Source organism: Branchiostoma belcheri, unplaced genomic scaffold (genome assembly GCF_001625305.1).
Source record: "Branchiostoma belcheri isolate BF01 breed outbred unplaced genomic scaffold, Haploidv18h27 scaffold280, whole genome shotgun sequence".
NCBI lineage: Eukaryota > Metazoa > Chordata > Leptocardii > Amphioxiformes > Branchiostomatidae > Branchiostoma > Branchiostoma belcheri.
Window position 1 is genome coordinate 71,094 of NW_017803888.1, and position 12,700 is coordinate 83,793.

Below are 12,700 nucleotides of genomic sequence, written 5' to 3' on the forward strand. Positions count from 1 at the left end.
AGTTAGTGCCATGTGCATGTGCTCGTGTTGAAGAGCCACACCGCACGTATCGAAACCCGTTGTCATGACAGAGACCCCATGAACGGTGTTCAACAGTTGATAAAGTAAAAACTATATATATAACGTTATATATATACTGTATATTTTTGATAACCCTAGCGGGAATGAGGTGCTATTCATTTTCATTATAGAATGAGGAAAAATAACTATGCGATAGGCATGGAGAGATCGAAAGGGATGGAATGGAATTCAATATATAGACGAATGAATGATTGGTGGTTATAATTATATGTTATATATGTCTATACAATGATACTTATTCCAACTATACGTTCGTGGGGTTGTGTGGCGTAGCGGCAGAGTGCGCGACTCTGAACCCGAGTTCGAGTCCTGACATGCCACCGATCTTGTGCCCTTGGGAAGGCACTTTACACGGCTTTCCTCACTTAGCTCAGGTGTAAATGAGTATTGTCCTGTCATGTATTTGTCCCCTGTGTTGGTGGCGGCATTAATATAAGTTGAAAAAACTTGAGTGTGTCGTCACCACGTCTGGTGATTACATGATGGAATTTAAAAAAAAAACTATACGTTCCTATTATTCCAGATCAGTCCATGCACATGTCGTGACAAGCTACCCTATCATCTGTAATCTAGGAAAATCTTCAACCATTGTTGGGAGTGGCTTTTCCCATCCGTATTTCAAATTTCATCAGCGGCATGCCCACAGATATTTTGTCACATGTGCGTTCACCTGCTTTCTCTCTTGTTCTCCCGCTTTCTTCCATGATCTCCTATTTTCTCCTTTTTTTCAACGTGTTCTCATAGTATAATACTAATTTGCATTGACTTAATTTGCATACATAGGAGGTCAACATGCTCACATATTACCAATTGATTTATCAGATGATCCATCTCGTTTTCTTATATAACAGTGACAATGTAATCCACCAGTTGACTCAGCAAAACGCTGACTTTGGCTATTATAGGCCAGGTGTAGACGGGATGATTTTTATTTGTTTGTTACAACAGTAACGTTACATCGTTAACTTTCGGGTACCAAATCAATCTTGGAGGTAAGGTAGTCGAACATTTGTGGCATCAGAGTCCCGAATTTTGTGAGAGGCCAGATGGAGAACGGATAGTAGACCTCCCGGGCCCGAGTCGCCCCTCCGCGGATGATGGCCATGGCTGTCTGGTTCACCGGGGCCACGATGTCCAGCATCTCTGGTGTATTCTGGAACAAAACGATGAGCATGATTGTTGTAACATGAAATGCTTACAAAGGATGGAGGGGGCCAAGATGACAATAGCTGGTATTTATAGATGGTAAAGTATAAATATAAAGAAATGCCTCGCGTAGCTTGTTTTGGGGGCTATTTGAAACAACACAAGTATGAAATGATGACGAAAATGTACTGAGAAATGGCAGTGGCAGATTTTCTGATCTAGAACCTATTTTTGTCGCCATGAAATTGCCTTGGATGCCTTCAAAAGGCGGCATTTCCACTGACCTGTAAGCTGTGAACGACGTTTGGAGTCCCGATGTATCCCAGCACGGCCAGAGTAACGGACACGTCCTGTCCAGCCTTCATCAGTTCCACACGGAGGGAGCTGAAGAACCCGTCAAGGGCAAACTTTGAAGCACAGTAATAGCTAAGGTTTGGCCACGGTATCTTACCTGCAGACACAAACAATCATTTTTAATAGCTAGACAGGGGCCAAGATGGGACTAGGATGACGATGTGTGACTCAAATTACGTTCTGCCGACGTACTCATAAACAGACGGAAATAATCTTACCGAATCCAGAAGACACCGCCACGATACGGCCGCTACTCTCCTTCAGCAGGGGCAGGGCCAGTGAGGCCAGCCGGACATAGCTCACCAGGTTGATGTTTAAGAAGTCCACGAAGAAGTCCATATTCGGATCCTGGTCCCAAGACTTGCCCTCATGAAATTTGTCTTGAAGAGATTTAAAATTGGATCCCATGTGGTTCAGCACCAGGTAGTCCAACCGACCTGAAGACGATATAAAATTTTCCTCATACATTTGCCATTCAGTCGCGATAATACAATAAAGATCAAGACTGCTGCCTTCTTACATTTTGGGTTATCTGTTGAGATGTATCAACCGTAAACAAGGTGGCGCATGCATAATCCAATATGGCGCGGTGCCCATGAACGCCGACGAAAACAAAATAGGTTCGCGATAAAAGAGCAACCGTTCCTACCAAATTTCTCCCTGGCTGCTTGAATGGTTCTCTCACAGTCCTCCGCCTTCCCCATGTCCCCGGCCACGTAGTGCGCCTCCTGGGCACCCAAAGATTTCGCCTTTGCTACCACCTATGTGAAAACAAAACGCCAAGATTATTTTGTAATTTGTGATTTGTAAGCTAAAATGTCTGTCATTTATGAACAGATAAGTGCAGAGTAAGGAAAGGAAAAAGGCAGATTTCTTCGGGGACAAGACACCATTGTTAGGTAACCAGTTGGCCAACATTTCCGAAGATATCTGCTTGGAGATTATGATGAGACTAGCCAGAATCATCGGCAAGGAACAGTCCATTGAGGAAGGAAAAGAGGAGTAGACAGAAGATATGGGAGGATGATATCAGAGAATAGACTGGCACAACACTAAGTCAAACATCAAAAAGAACAGAAAACTCAGAAGATTTCAGAAGAGTGGAGAAAGCTGGTTGTCCGATCTTCAGTGTTGCCTCGGCGTTCCAATGAACAGACTAGGGGATAGATGATGATGTGAAGATTTCAAAAAACTTTCTGACACTTTATAGTGAAATAAGGAGACCTAAAAGTCGTCCTGAAGTGGAATATAAAAATATATCCTCACACCTCCTTCAGTCTGTTCTCCCTCCTGGCTGTGATGAGGATCTTTGCTCCCAGCCGGGCGTACTGGTACGCCATCTCTTCGCCGATGCCGGTACTGCAGCCGGTGATGACGACTGTCGCACCGCGTACAGACTCTATGGACAATATCAATCATGTCACGAGGAAGCTTTTGTAACCTCATAACCCAACTAAAAATGTCATAAAAACTAATAATAATAAGGTGGGCTTGTGGTTAGGGTTGTTGACTCAGAATCCTAGGGTTCTCCGGCAGGCAACATGGAAATATAAAATTGAAATTTAACTTATCAAACAATAAGGACTAACATCTATAAGTAACCAGACATATTAGCCTATTGGAATGAGGGGGCCAAGGGTTTCAAGTATCTTTTCTAACAACAAAACAGCCTCTTCAATACTTTTAAAAAATCCAAAAGAGACTTGAACAAAATGGGAAGGCCTGTCAATGGGAGTGTATATTTAATGGTGATGACCGTTGCACAACCAATATTTGCATGAATCGGGGCAATTGTAGATCTAGTACTACATGTAGTACATTCTGATGACTACGCTACATATCACTGACAAACTAAACTAACCCACGTTGTAATATTTCGCGACACATAACACTTCATCGAAGAAGAAAAAACGCCAAGGAAGCATTATAAATCATACATCTGGTCTTCTGAGGACACAGAAAAGGCCACGCCCACCAAATAAAAAGTTTACCTAAATCTATGCCAACATCGGACAGTTGTCTTATCATGGATAGGTCCCAAGCGTTTTGGATTTGCTGTCAACACTTATTTTTTGTCGTTTTTAGGGCTTTCTTTTTGTACTGGTATCTGTTTTTATTGGTGTCCTCAGTAGTATTGGATGCTGCTTGGCTAATTTGATACTGTATGGCAGCCGCCGAAAGATTCTTGGAGATGAACGCAGGATCCGCAGCGAGACTATAATAGAAGCAGTCGACTACAATGATCTATGATAGCATTTTCCGAGCGCGACACCAAACGAACTGTGTACCCCAACGACTGGTCTCAAGATTGCTCTCAGTTCGCTGTCTTAAGCAGGTCGTACGACCCGGGTCTTTAAACTTTAGCTAAGATAAACGATAAGATAGATATGAGAGAATAAGAGACTTACCTGGGTTGAAGCCATCGTAGTTTCAGTAGATCCCGACGGCCACAGAGCAGAGTAACACCGTCAAACTAACCCGCACTGGGACCGACATCGTGTGGGCTTGTTTACACAAAGAAGGATGCAGGTAGGGGAAAGGTCACTTAAAAGTGACTAGCAAACACCATGGTAAACTAGAAAGGCCGACATTTGCCCGTGGGCAAATACAGCATATTTCACTCCCCATTCCAAACTGGACTGTTCCATATCAACCTTTTCCATCAAGTATGAAATATTTTAATACCCGCATGTTCGGAACAATTGTTCTCAAAACGTTTAACCCCCATACAGTGCTCTATAGTAACAAACATACTCTTTTTACACAACCAAGTGTTTTACTCACTCACTCACTCACTCACTCACTCACTCACTCACTCACTCACTCACTCACTCACTCACTCACTCACTCACTAGTCACTCACTCACTCACTCACTCACTAGTCACTCACTCACTCACTCACTAGTCACTCACTAGTCACTCACTCACTCACTAGTCACTCACTCACTAGTCACTCACTCACTCACACACTCACTCACACACACACACACACACACACTATCGATCGATATCAACAAGTATGTATTTAATTTTTCTTTAAGACACACATCATAATATTCAAAAGGCAGCATCCAAATGTTAAACACCCATCAGTACACTAAAATCCCCAATGTATGTAATGTATGACTCAGCTCCATTAAAACCTATTGATACTTATAAAAATCCCTAAATGTACGTGTTTGACTCTCCATGACACCCCACACATGTTAACACCTATTGCTACACATAAAAAATCCCTCACTACGTGCATGTTTGACTCAGATCCATGATGTCCCACCCACATTAAACACCTATTGGTACATATAAAAATCCCTAAATGTACGTGTTTGGCTCAGCTCCATGACGTCCCACACATATTAAACACCTATCAATGCATATAAAATCCATAACTGTACGACACCACTTCCATTGCAAATCATTAACTTTCATGTAAAAAAAAGTCATGGTTAACTTTGAGGTAACCAAATCATTACCTTTCCAGTAACCAAAGCGTTAAATTCTAGGTAACCAAATTATTAACTTCTAGGTTACCAAATAATTCACTTACGGATAACCAAGCCATTAGCTTTTAGCACACAAATTAACCACAGGCTTTCAGCTATCCAAGTTCCAAGTGACCAAACCAGATCATTAACTTTCCGGTAACATGTTAACCCTTGCTGCAATAAAGTCCACAACCTGAGGCGCGAGCCCGCTGAGTCTTGCCATGACCCAGGTGTAGAAGGGATAGTAGACCTCCCGTGTGCGGGTCGCTCCTCCCCGTATAACGGCCTGGGCGGTCTCCCTTATCGGGGCGGCACCTTCCAGCACCTTGGCACCGTCCGGTACGTCCTGAAACATATCAAAACCAGAAATGTAATATTTGTAAAGCAAATGCATGCACGGTGTTTACCTTCACATAGCCTAGCCTTAATCTCCAAGCAGACCTTGTATACTATATCCATCGGACAGTATCCATCGGATACTCTATGCGGCCACCCCAAGATCTGCTTGGAGATTAGATGACATCAGCGCGTGCATTAATTTCGCCTGATTTTGACAAAAAATGTGTTGCCCTCCAATTGCGACAGTGGTCAACATGCCAAAATGGGCGGGCAAATACATTGTATGTCGTGAACCTCTAGACTTGATCACGAGTTTGATGGCAGGTGTGACATTGACAACTCTATGTTGTTTCATCGCAAAATCAATACCCACTTGTAGTAGCCCCATGGTGGTACCACAAGCCGTTTTGCTCGAACTTGACCTTTGTCTCCCCAACACCAACTTACCTACCAAAAATCATGTATATCCATCCATGGCTTCAAGAGCTTTACCGCCTACGACCACCCACAGTCTCTCCACTAAAGGCAAACCAATCTTGCGAAGGTAATTTTATGAATGTACAGACACTTTAATTGTGAGAATAAGAATAAGTGATAAGAGATAAGAGACTGTTAGGGCATAGTTCCTAATTTCTGACTTACTTGCAACTTTTCCGATATCCTCGGTGTCAAGATCAATCCCAGCACGGCCAGGGTAACGGACACGTCCTGTTCAGCCTTCATCAGTTCCACACGGAGGGAGCTGAAGAACCCGTCAAGGGCGAACTTCGCAGAGCTGTAGAAGGTCAAGTTGGGCCAGTACATTTTTCCTGTGAACAAACAAGATCAATATTTAATTAAGTGTTCGTGTTCAAAACCGTTTATGGCTTGAGGTTCTTTGTTCATTCATATACTCTTTCTTTTCTCCTTTCGTTTCTTTCTCATTGTTTTCCTGATGTTTCCCTTTTTCTTTTTCTTTCCTTCTTTTCTTTCTTTTGTTTACCTACTGTTTTCTTTCTTCCTTCTCTTTCTTTCTTTTTCTTGTCTCTTGCTGTTTCCTAATGTTTCTTTCTTCTTTCTCCCTCTTTCTTCTTTTTTTCGTTGCCTTCTTATTCTATTCCCCCTCTCCTTCTCTCTCCCTCTTCCCCGTTCTGAATGACCATACCTAAAAGCATTCACAATAGATTAATAAAATAATCTTACCGAAAGCAGAGGACACCACCACGATGTGCCCGCTACTCTCCTTCAGCAGAGGCAGGGCCAGTGAGGCCAGCCGGACGTAGCTCACCAGGTTGATGTTTAAGAAGTCCACGAAGAAGTCCATATTCGGGTCCTGGTCCCAAGACCTAGCCTTGAAGAACCTGTCTTGTATGGATCCGAAACTGGACCCAAGGTGGTTCAGCACCAGGTAGTCCAACCGACCTGAGGTGGGTTTAAAATGATGACCTTTTGTATAAGTGGTCATTATCTCTATGAAAAATGGACGTATTTCTGTTGGTGTATCTCTCTCTCTCTCTCTCTCTCTCTCTTTCTGTGTGTGTGTGTGCGTGTGTGTGTGTGTGTGTGTGTGTGTGTGTGTGTGTGTGTGTGTGTGTGTATTATAACTGCATGTCTTCAACGTGTGTCGAAGAATGTTTGTACTTAATCGCCGTACCAAATTTCTCCTTGGCTGCTTGAATGGTTCTCTCACAGTCCTCCGCCTTCCCCATGTCCCCGGCCACGTAGTGCGCCTCCTGGGCACCCAGGGACTTCGCCTTCGCTACCACCTGAAGAGAGGGGGAGCGAGGGGGCGTACACACGTCAGTTATGCATAACTCAAGCTAGAATTCAATATCCAGTGTATCGCACGCAATGTATTCTAAATCGTTTTCAAATAAATAGACGTCTTTTCACCTCCTTCAGCCTGTTCTCCCTCCTGGCTGTGATGAGAATCTTTGCTCCCAGCCGGGCGTACTGGTACGCCATCTCTTCGCCGATGCCGGTACTGCAGCCCGTGATGACGACGGTGGCCCCCCGCAGAGACTCTGTCAGACCAGGGTGGTCAGACAAGACATGTCAGACAATGCAAAAGAAATCGTCCTTATATCTAGAGGTGAACAGTAGTGAAGGATTTACTGTATGCATACACGCACGACTGCCATCAGTTGCCCACAACAAACGTTTCCGGGCAAGGATGCATCAATGGATTCTACCACGGACATTAAAGAAAATGTGTGTAGGTCCGTAGGTCCTATCGACATTATATTATATAATTCATAAATGTCGATAGGACCTACATTCTTCTGAGCACCAGATGTCATCTATGAGCAGAACTTTTGGTGGTTAAAAGAATTGGCCAGGCGGTATCAGCGCGCCCTATTTACCTGGATCGAAGCCATCGTAGTTCCAGAGGATCCCGGCGGCCCCAACAACGAGTAACACCGTCAAACTAGCCCACGACACCCGCCGCATTGTCGGTACAGGAAAAAAATGAAATACCGCCGCGACTGGTCAAGGCATTAGCATTACAATCCAGTGGCTCTTTACGGGTCACTGACCTGTGGCCCAGTGGCCTGGAAAGCGCTGATCCCATCGGTTAACATGATTGTGTTGAAAAGGCACCTGCCACACATAGCCAAATATGGAACACTCCCGAACTCCCCTCAATCATGGTTGGGAGTAAGTCGGGAGCAAGGTCGGCTGTGGTTGGCTGGTGTTCGACAGGGTCGGCTACTGTTCGGCTGCGCCAGCCGAATGTTTGAGGTGTGGGCGGGAGGTTCGACCATGGTTGACTGGTGTTCGGGAGTAGGTCAGCAATGTAGTGTTCGGGACGTGTTCGGGGGTCAAATTTAGCTCAAATTTAACTCAAATTCCTATATAGAAAGGAGGAATACATCTGGTCTGGTTGCTCCCAAACTTAAGGCAGCCTTGGTTAGTTGGTAATCGGGGGAAGGTTCCTCTTTGGAGGGTGAATGATGATGATGATGATGTAGAGAGTAACGTTACAAACCACCTGCTCCATGTTTACCGGTACCAGAAAAACATAAGAAATGTACACCTTTTCTTGCCAGATTCGACCTGTAATATGTCCCCTAATTTTGAACACGAATTCTCCAACAACACAGAAAAACAAGATGTATAACGTTTTAGTATATCCCCCTGCTACAATATTCCAAACCCCTAGCGCTATGCATCCTGGGAATAGGAAAGGGCGATTTGAGTATTAGTATGTCATGAATAAACAAAGCTCAAACAAACAAACAAACAAACGGTAAATAGAAAGCGCACTGCGCATGGGTGCCAGGCATTGGGCACGCCCCCAACTTCTACCGGTACTTCGTCTGTCCGAGTCGCCAGTGTTGTAACCATGTCGCGCCTTGTCTGGGGCAGTCTTGCGGCGGTCTTAGCTGCAGTGGCGCTCGGGGTCTTCGGGAGCTACTGTAAGTTTCAATCAGGGTATACAGTCAAAACTGCTGTAGAAGACTACTCAGGCGATAGGTGGTCACTATAGACAGAATTCTTAATACTTGTGTCAATTGGAAACTATCTGAAGGACCTCTGCACCTGGCCGTTATGTAGAGGTGGTCACTAGTACAAGTTTGACTGTATGTCAGTGGCCAGGTGGTATTTCTGTACAGACGGTCACTTGATCTAGGATTCTAGGTTGACTGTATTTCAACTTGATAAGCTTTAGTATAGAATCAATATACTATAGCAAAAGACTTCGCTGTGCTGCATACAGTCGCCCTACTTTTATTGTGACCTTTATACCATTGATGAGTATGCACATGTGCCCCTTTTTAATGACCCCTGAAACGGCCTTTCATTTCATCAACACTAAAGTACGTCTAAGGAGTAAGGTAAGTAACTCAGACATTTCTGCTTTAAGTGCACACGTGCAGAGACTATAAAACTCTGTTCACTGGCAAGGAAATATCACTGAAAACTACGTTTTGTATCTGACCTACTTTTGATGGAGCGCTGAATATTAAGGGTTTTGAAATCTTCTTTCAGACTAGCAGTGTTTAAAGGGTGTCAGAGGCTGATTTTGCAGGGTTATTTTTCTGTCAACACTCGTGTCCTCAATGTAGACGTTATGTTTGTATCAAACCCTTTGTTCTAACAGAATTATCTCACGGGTTTCCTGAGTGTGTTTATATCAATCCACCATCTATGACAGGCTTATATACGGATATGTACAGTAAATCAATCATTTACGAGGCGGGACCATCTAAAGCACGTGTTAGCAGCGTATGCTGTTGATTAAATAATCTCTCCACTGTTTTTTTTTAGTGTTGGCCAGTCTAGCGGCCTTGGCTGGACTAGCTGTCTACTGGAACAAAGATAATTTCGATCCAGGTAAGACTTTTTAAAGATTTTTCAGAGCCCCCCCCCCAAAAAAAAACCTTTCATAGTTTTGCAGTCCGTGGAAAATTGCTGTAGAAGGACGTAAACACTGACATAACTGAGGTTTACATGCTGTGGACCTAAAAGTAGAAATGTAGTGAAAACAATACCTTTGCCGTCTTTGTAGAAAAAGTACGCGGTGCGACAGTCGTCATCACAGGCTGCAGTACCGGCATCGGCGAGGAGGTGGCGTACCAGTACGCCCGGCTGGGAGCAAAGATCCTCATCACAGCCAGGAGGGAGAACAGGCTGAAGGAGGTGGGCAGGAGTTTTTGTATTGAATAAAGATTTGGAAAAAAATTGAAATCCATTGCAGTATATATTGAATTTTAGCTTGCGGTATGCAGAATTGAAGTTCATCCGCACCCTCTCTTCAGGTAGTAGCGAAGGCGAAGTCCCTTGGTGCCCAGGAGGCGCACTACGTGGCCGGGGACATGGGGAAGGCGGAGGACTGTGAGAGAACCATTCAAGCAGCCAAGGAGAAATTCGGTAAGAACGCAAACCTGTTTTGTTTTCGTCGGCGTTCATGGGCGCCGCCTTGTTGAATTTTAACGTTATTTTACCGCCATCTTGGTTCTGGTTAGAATTACGTGTTTATTTATCGACATTGTTTTCAATAGCCCCAGCATGGAAAGCATGGCCAAAGCAAGCTGAAACGTACTGACCAAAGAACTTTTCAATCTCAGGGCGTCTTGACTACCTAGTCCTCAACCACGGAGGGTCGAACATCAAGAGTATCCACGAGGATTTCGGGGAGAAGTCGTGGGAGGAGGACCCTGACATGAACTTCTTCGAAGACGTCGTGAACATCAATCTCATAGGTTACGTCCGACTGGCCACCCTGGCCCTGCCTCTGCTGAAGGACAGCAGCGGGCATATTGTGGTGGTGTCGGGTCCTCTAGGTAATAAATATCATGTATTTTTACGTGAGGAGTAGTTTGTTACGATAGACCATATGAAGGTAAATATTACGTATTTGCTTGTAAATGTTTCCTTTTTAGTTTATTATTGTATTTTTGTGCATCTATTCATGCTATTATCATTTAACAGAAACTTAGGGATTGTTTGACCTTAATTCCGACCTCGACCTTCCGGTCAGTCTGCGGTTACAAAATTCCCCCTCATCCCTTGTGACCTTGAGAGGAGGGGGAGAGAGAGAGGGGGGAGAGAGAGAGAGAGAGAGAGAGGGGGAGAGGGAGAGAGAAATAGAGATAGACGCACGGAAAACAATACCTCCACGGAGGTAATAGCACTTGCCCTTGTATCTGCAGGAAAGGTCCCAGTTCCTAACCTGCACTGGGAGGCCACTGTTAAGTTCGGTGTGGACGGGTTCTTCAGCTGCCTCCGTCTGGAGCTACAGAGGGCCGGACATGACGTGTCCGTCACCATGGCTATACTCGGCTTCACCAAGACGCCGGCGGTGATTGAAAGACTCCAGGTGCGGTAGAAATGCCCGCTGTCCAGTCTGTCGTGATTTGGGCGGATTCGGGGTTGCAGGAGCTCTCCGCCGCTCGACTCCCATGAAATGTTTGCCCATCTTTTCCGGCATTTACTCTTCATCGTTGTAGTATGAACAACACGTTTTCAGTAGCAAATATAAGAGATCAGTTACTTAGTATGTACCTAAGTGTATGTCTATTCCCGGTACAGTACTGGTACATTGATGTTCCGGTATTTTGGACCTGTACTAAGTGATTTTCGCGATATACTGTATAGATACGCAGCCCTAGAACAGATAGGCGTGTCCAGTATGTACAAACCATTGACCTGTGCTGGCCAAGTAAAAATTAGAATCGTCTCCTATCTTCCAGAAAACAGAGAAAGGACGCAAGAGGCTGAAGAGGGCCACGCCCATCGACCAGACGGCCCTGGCCATCATCCGGGGCGGGGCGAGCCGAGCCCGGGAGGTCTACTTCCCGGCGTCCTTCTGCTGGACCGTGGTGACGATCGGCGCCATCTTCCCCTCCCTTCTCGACAAAATGTTTGTCAGGATGAAAATGTAAAGATTCTTGTCCGTGATTTGGGACTGTTGTTTTTCTTAATCATAGATTAGCCGGCGCGCGCACCCACTTATTCCCGAACGCCAGCCAACCTCCAGCCAACCATGGTCGAACACCTGAATGTTTTAAACATCTTGATACCTTCGGCTGTTCGCAGATGTTCTTTCTGATGATTCTTCATTTATCGTTTTATTTTTCCGCCGTAAATTGTGTCCTCTCTCCGCCCAGACCGAAGTCGAAGACAGACTGCGCCGTGCTTCTCTCAAGGCCGCACAACGCAGTATCAATGGGCGACCCCTAAGGCTTCTATGGCGCGGGTATACAAAGTAGTGCGGACAAAATTCTTGAAGCCTGGCTAGAACGTTTGATGTGAGAGGTAGTCAGGAGTAAACTGCACTGTGTGGTACAGAAACGTATCGCATTTTGAATGTGATTTGGAAGGTGAAGATTTTCCTGTTCGTGTATGAATGAGCCGCATTACGCAACTGGCTTTCCGGGTGAGTCGGCTGCAGATCAATTGACCTCCACCAGAGGGCCATAATAAATACATTTATACAGCCATTTCGTGTGACAGGTTAGAACATGCAAAATAACGTTTATGTCGTACGTTGAAAAATATTGGAAAATGTCACAGAATGCCAAAATTCATTCCAAAAGAGAAGACGAAAATGTAAAGGAATGAAAACGTAGAGTCTATTATTCACAATGCCAATGAAATATTACTGTGTGTTTAGTCATTTGTTCAACCTTCATGACCGCCTAGTCTTTGTAAAGTTGTATACCAACCAGATTTTTGTCTAGACGTTTTCTAAATAATTGACCAACAAAATAGCAGCTACAGGTCGAAAGATACCCACTAGGGGACTTCTTATTACTGTTAGATGGCTTCAGAACCACCAACTCTCTAATTAGCTAATGATAACATCAAAA

General features: G+C 44.5%; 3 protein-coding genes across 4 annotated transcripts; 1 reads left to right on the forward strand and 2 right to left on the reverse strand.

Annotated features, from left to right (window-relative positions):
- Positions 1 to 502: 502 nt before the first annotated feature.
- Positions 503 to 4,177, reverse strand: LOC109472764 (hydroxysteroid 11-beta-dehydrogenase 1-like protein). The gene is made up of 6 exons (XM_019772618.1): positions 3,990 to 4,177; positions 2,850 to 2,980; positions 2,231 to 2,342; positions 1,800 to 2,018; positions 1,512 to 1,678; positions 503 to 1,234 (listed from the first exon to the last, which is right to left on the reverse strand). The coding sequence occupies exons 2-6, from the start codon at positions 2,919 to 2,921 to the stop codon at positions 1,043 to 1,045; spliced, it is 762 nt and encodes a 253-aa protein (XP_019628177.1). The 5' UTR covers positions 2,922 to 2,980; positions 3,990 to 4,177; the 3' UTR covers positions 503 to 1,042.
- Positions 4,178 to 5,169: 992 nt separating this feature from the next.
- On the reverse strand, positions 5,170 to 7,915 carry LOC109472763 (hydroxysteroid 11-beta-dehydrogenase 1-like protein). Its single transcript, XM_019772617.1, has 6 exons — positions 7,748 to 7,915; positions 7,278 to 7,408; positions 7,039 to 7,150; positions 6,588 to 6,806; positions 6,048 to 6,214; positions 5,170 to 5,412 (listed from the first exon to the last, which is right to left on the reverse strand). Exons 1-6 carry the CDS (start codon positions 7,833 to 7,835, stop codon positions 5,212 to 5,214), a joined length of 918 nt encoding a protein of 305 aa, XP_019628176.1. The 5' UTR covers positions 7,836 to 7,915; the 3' UTR covers positions 5,170 to 5,211.
- A 797-nt stretch (positions 7,916 to 8,712) lies between these two features.
- Positions 8,713 to 12,663, forward strand: LOC109472762 (hydroxysteroid 11-beta-dehydrogenase 1-like protein). Of its 2 annotated transcripts, none has more exons than XM_019772616.1 (7): positions 8,713 to 8,803; positions 9,657 to 9,722; positions 9,898 to 10,032; positions 10,152 to 10,259; positions 10,457 to 10,672; positions 11,042 to 11,208; positions 11,582 to 12,663. In XM_019772616.1, the coding sequence occupies exons 1-7, from the start codon at positions 8,731 to 8,733 to the stop codon at positions 11,771 to 11,773; spliced, it is 957 nt and encodes a 318-aa protein (XP_019628175.1). In that variant the 5' UTR covers positions 8,713 to 8,730; the 3' UTR covers positions 11,774 to 12,663. The 2 variants fall into 2 exon arrangements, with proteins under 2 accessions (XP_019628175.1, XP_019628174.1); XM_019772615.1 differs by having other exon boundaries at positions 9,898 to 10,028; positions 10,148 to 10,259.
- The last annotated feature ends 37 nt before the right edge of the window (positions 12,664 to 12,700 follow it).

Bases quoted from the DNA above. Each gene is read 5' to 3' on its own strand.
- LOC109472764 (XM_019772618.1), bottom strand. From the start codon at position 2,921: ATGGCGTACCAGTACGCCCGGCTGGGAGCAAAGATCCTCATCACAGCC. The intron at 2,343-2,849 runs GTGTGAGGATAT...GTTTTCACATAG, and splicing joins GGGAGAACAGACTGAAGGAG to GTGGTAGCAAAGGCGAAATC. The intron at 1,679-1,799 runs GTAAGATTATTT...TTGTGTCTGCAG, and splicing joins GGCGGTGTCTTCTGGATTCG to GTAAGATACCGTGGCCAAAC.
- LOC109472763 (XM_019772617.1), bottom strand. From the start codon at position 7,835: ATGCGGCGGGTGTCGTGGGCTAGTTTGACGGTGTTACTCGTTGTTGGG. The intron at 7,409-7,747 runs GTAAATAGGGCG...CTGGTCTGACAG, and splicing joins CTACGATGGCTTCGATCCAG to AGTCTCTGCGGGGGGCCACC. The intron at 6,215-6,587 runs GTAAGATTATTT...GTTTGTTCACAG, and splicing joins GGTGGTGTCCTCTGCTTTCG to GAAAAATGTACTGGCCCAAC.
- LOC109472762 (XM_019772616.1), top strand. From the start codon at position 8,731: ATGTCGCGCCTTGTCTGGGGCAGTCTTGCGGCGGTCTTAGCTGCAGTG. The intron at 8,804-9,656 runs GTAAGTTTCAAT...GTTTTTTTTTAG, and splicing joins CGGGGTCTTCGGGAGCTACT to TGTTGGCCAGTCTAGCGGCC. The intron at 11,209-11,581 runs GTGCGGTAGAAA...CCTATCTTCCAG, and splicing joins CGGTGATTGAAAGACTCCAG to AAAACAGAGAAAGGACGCAA.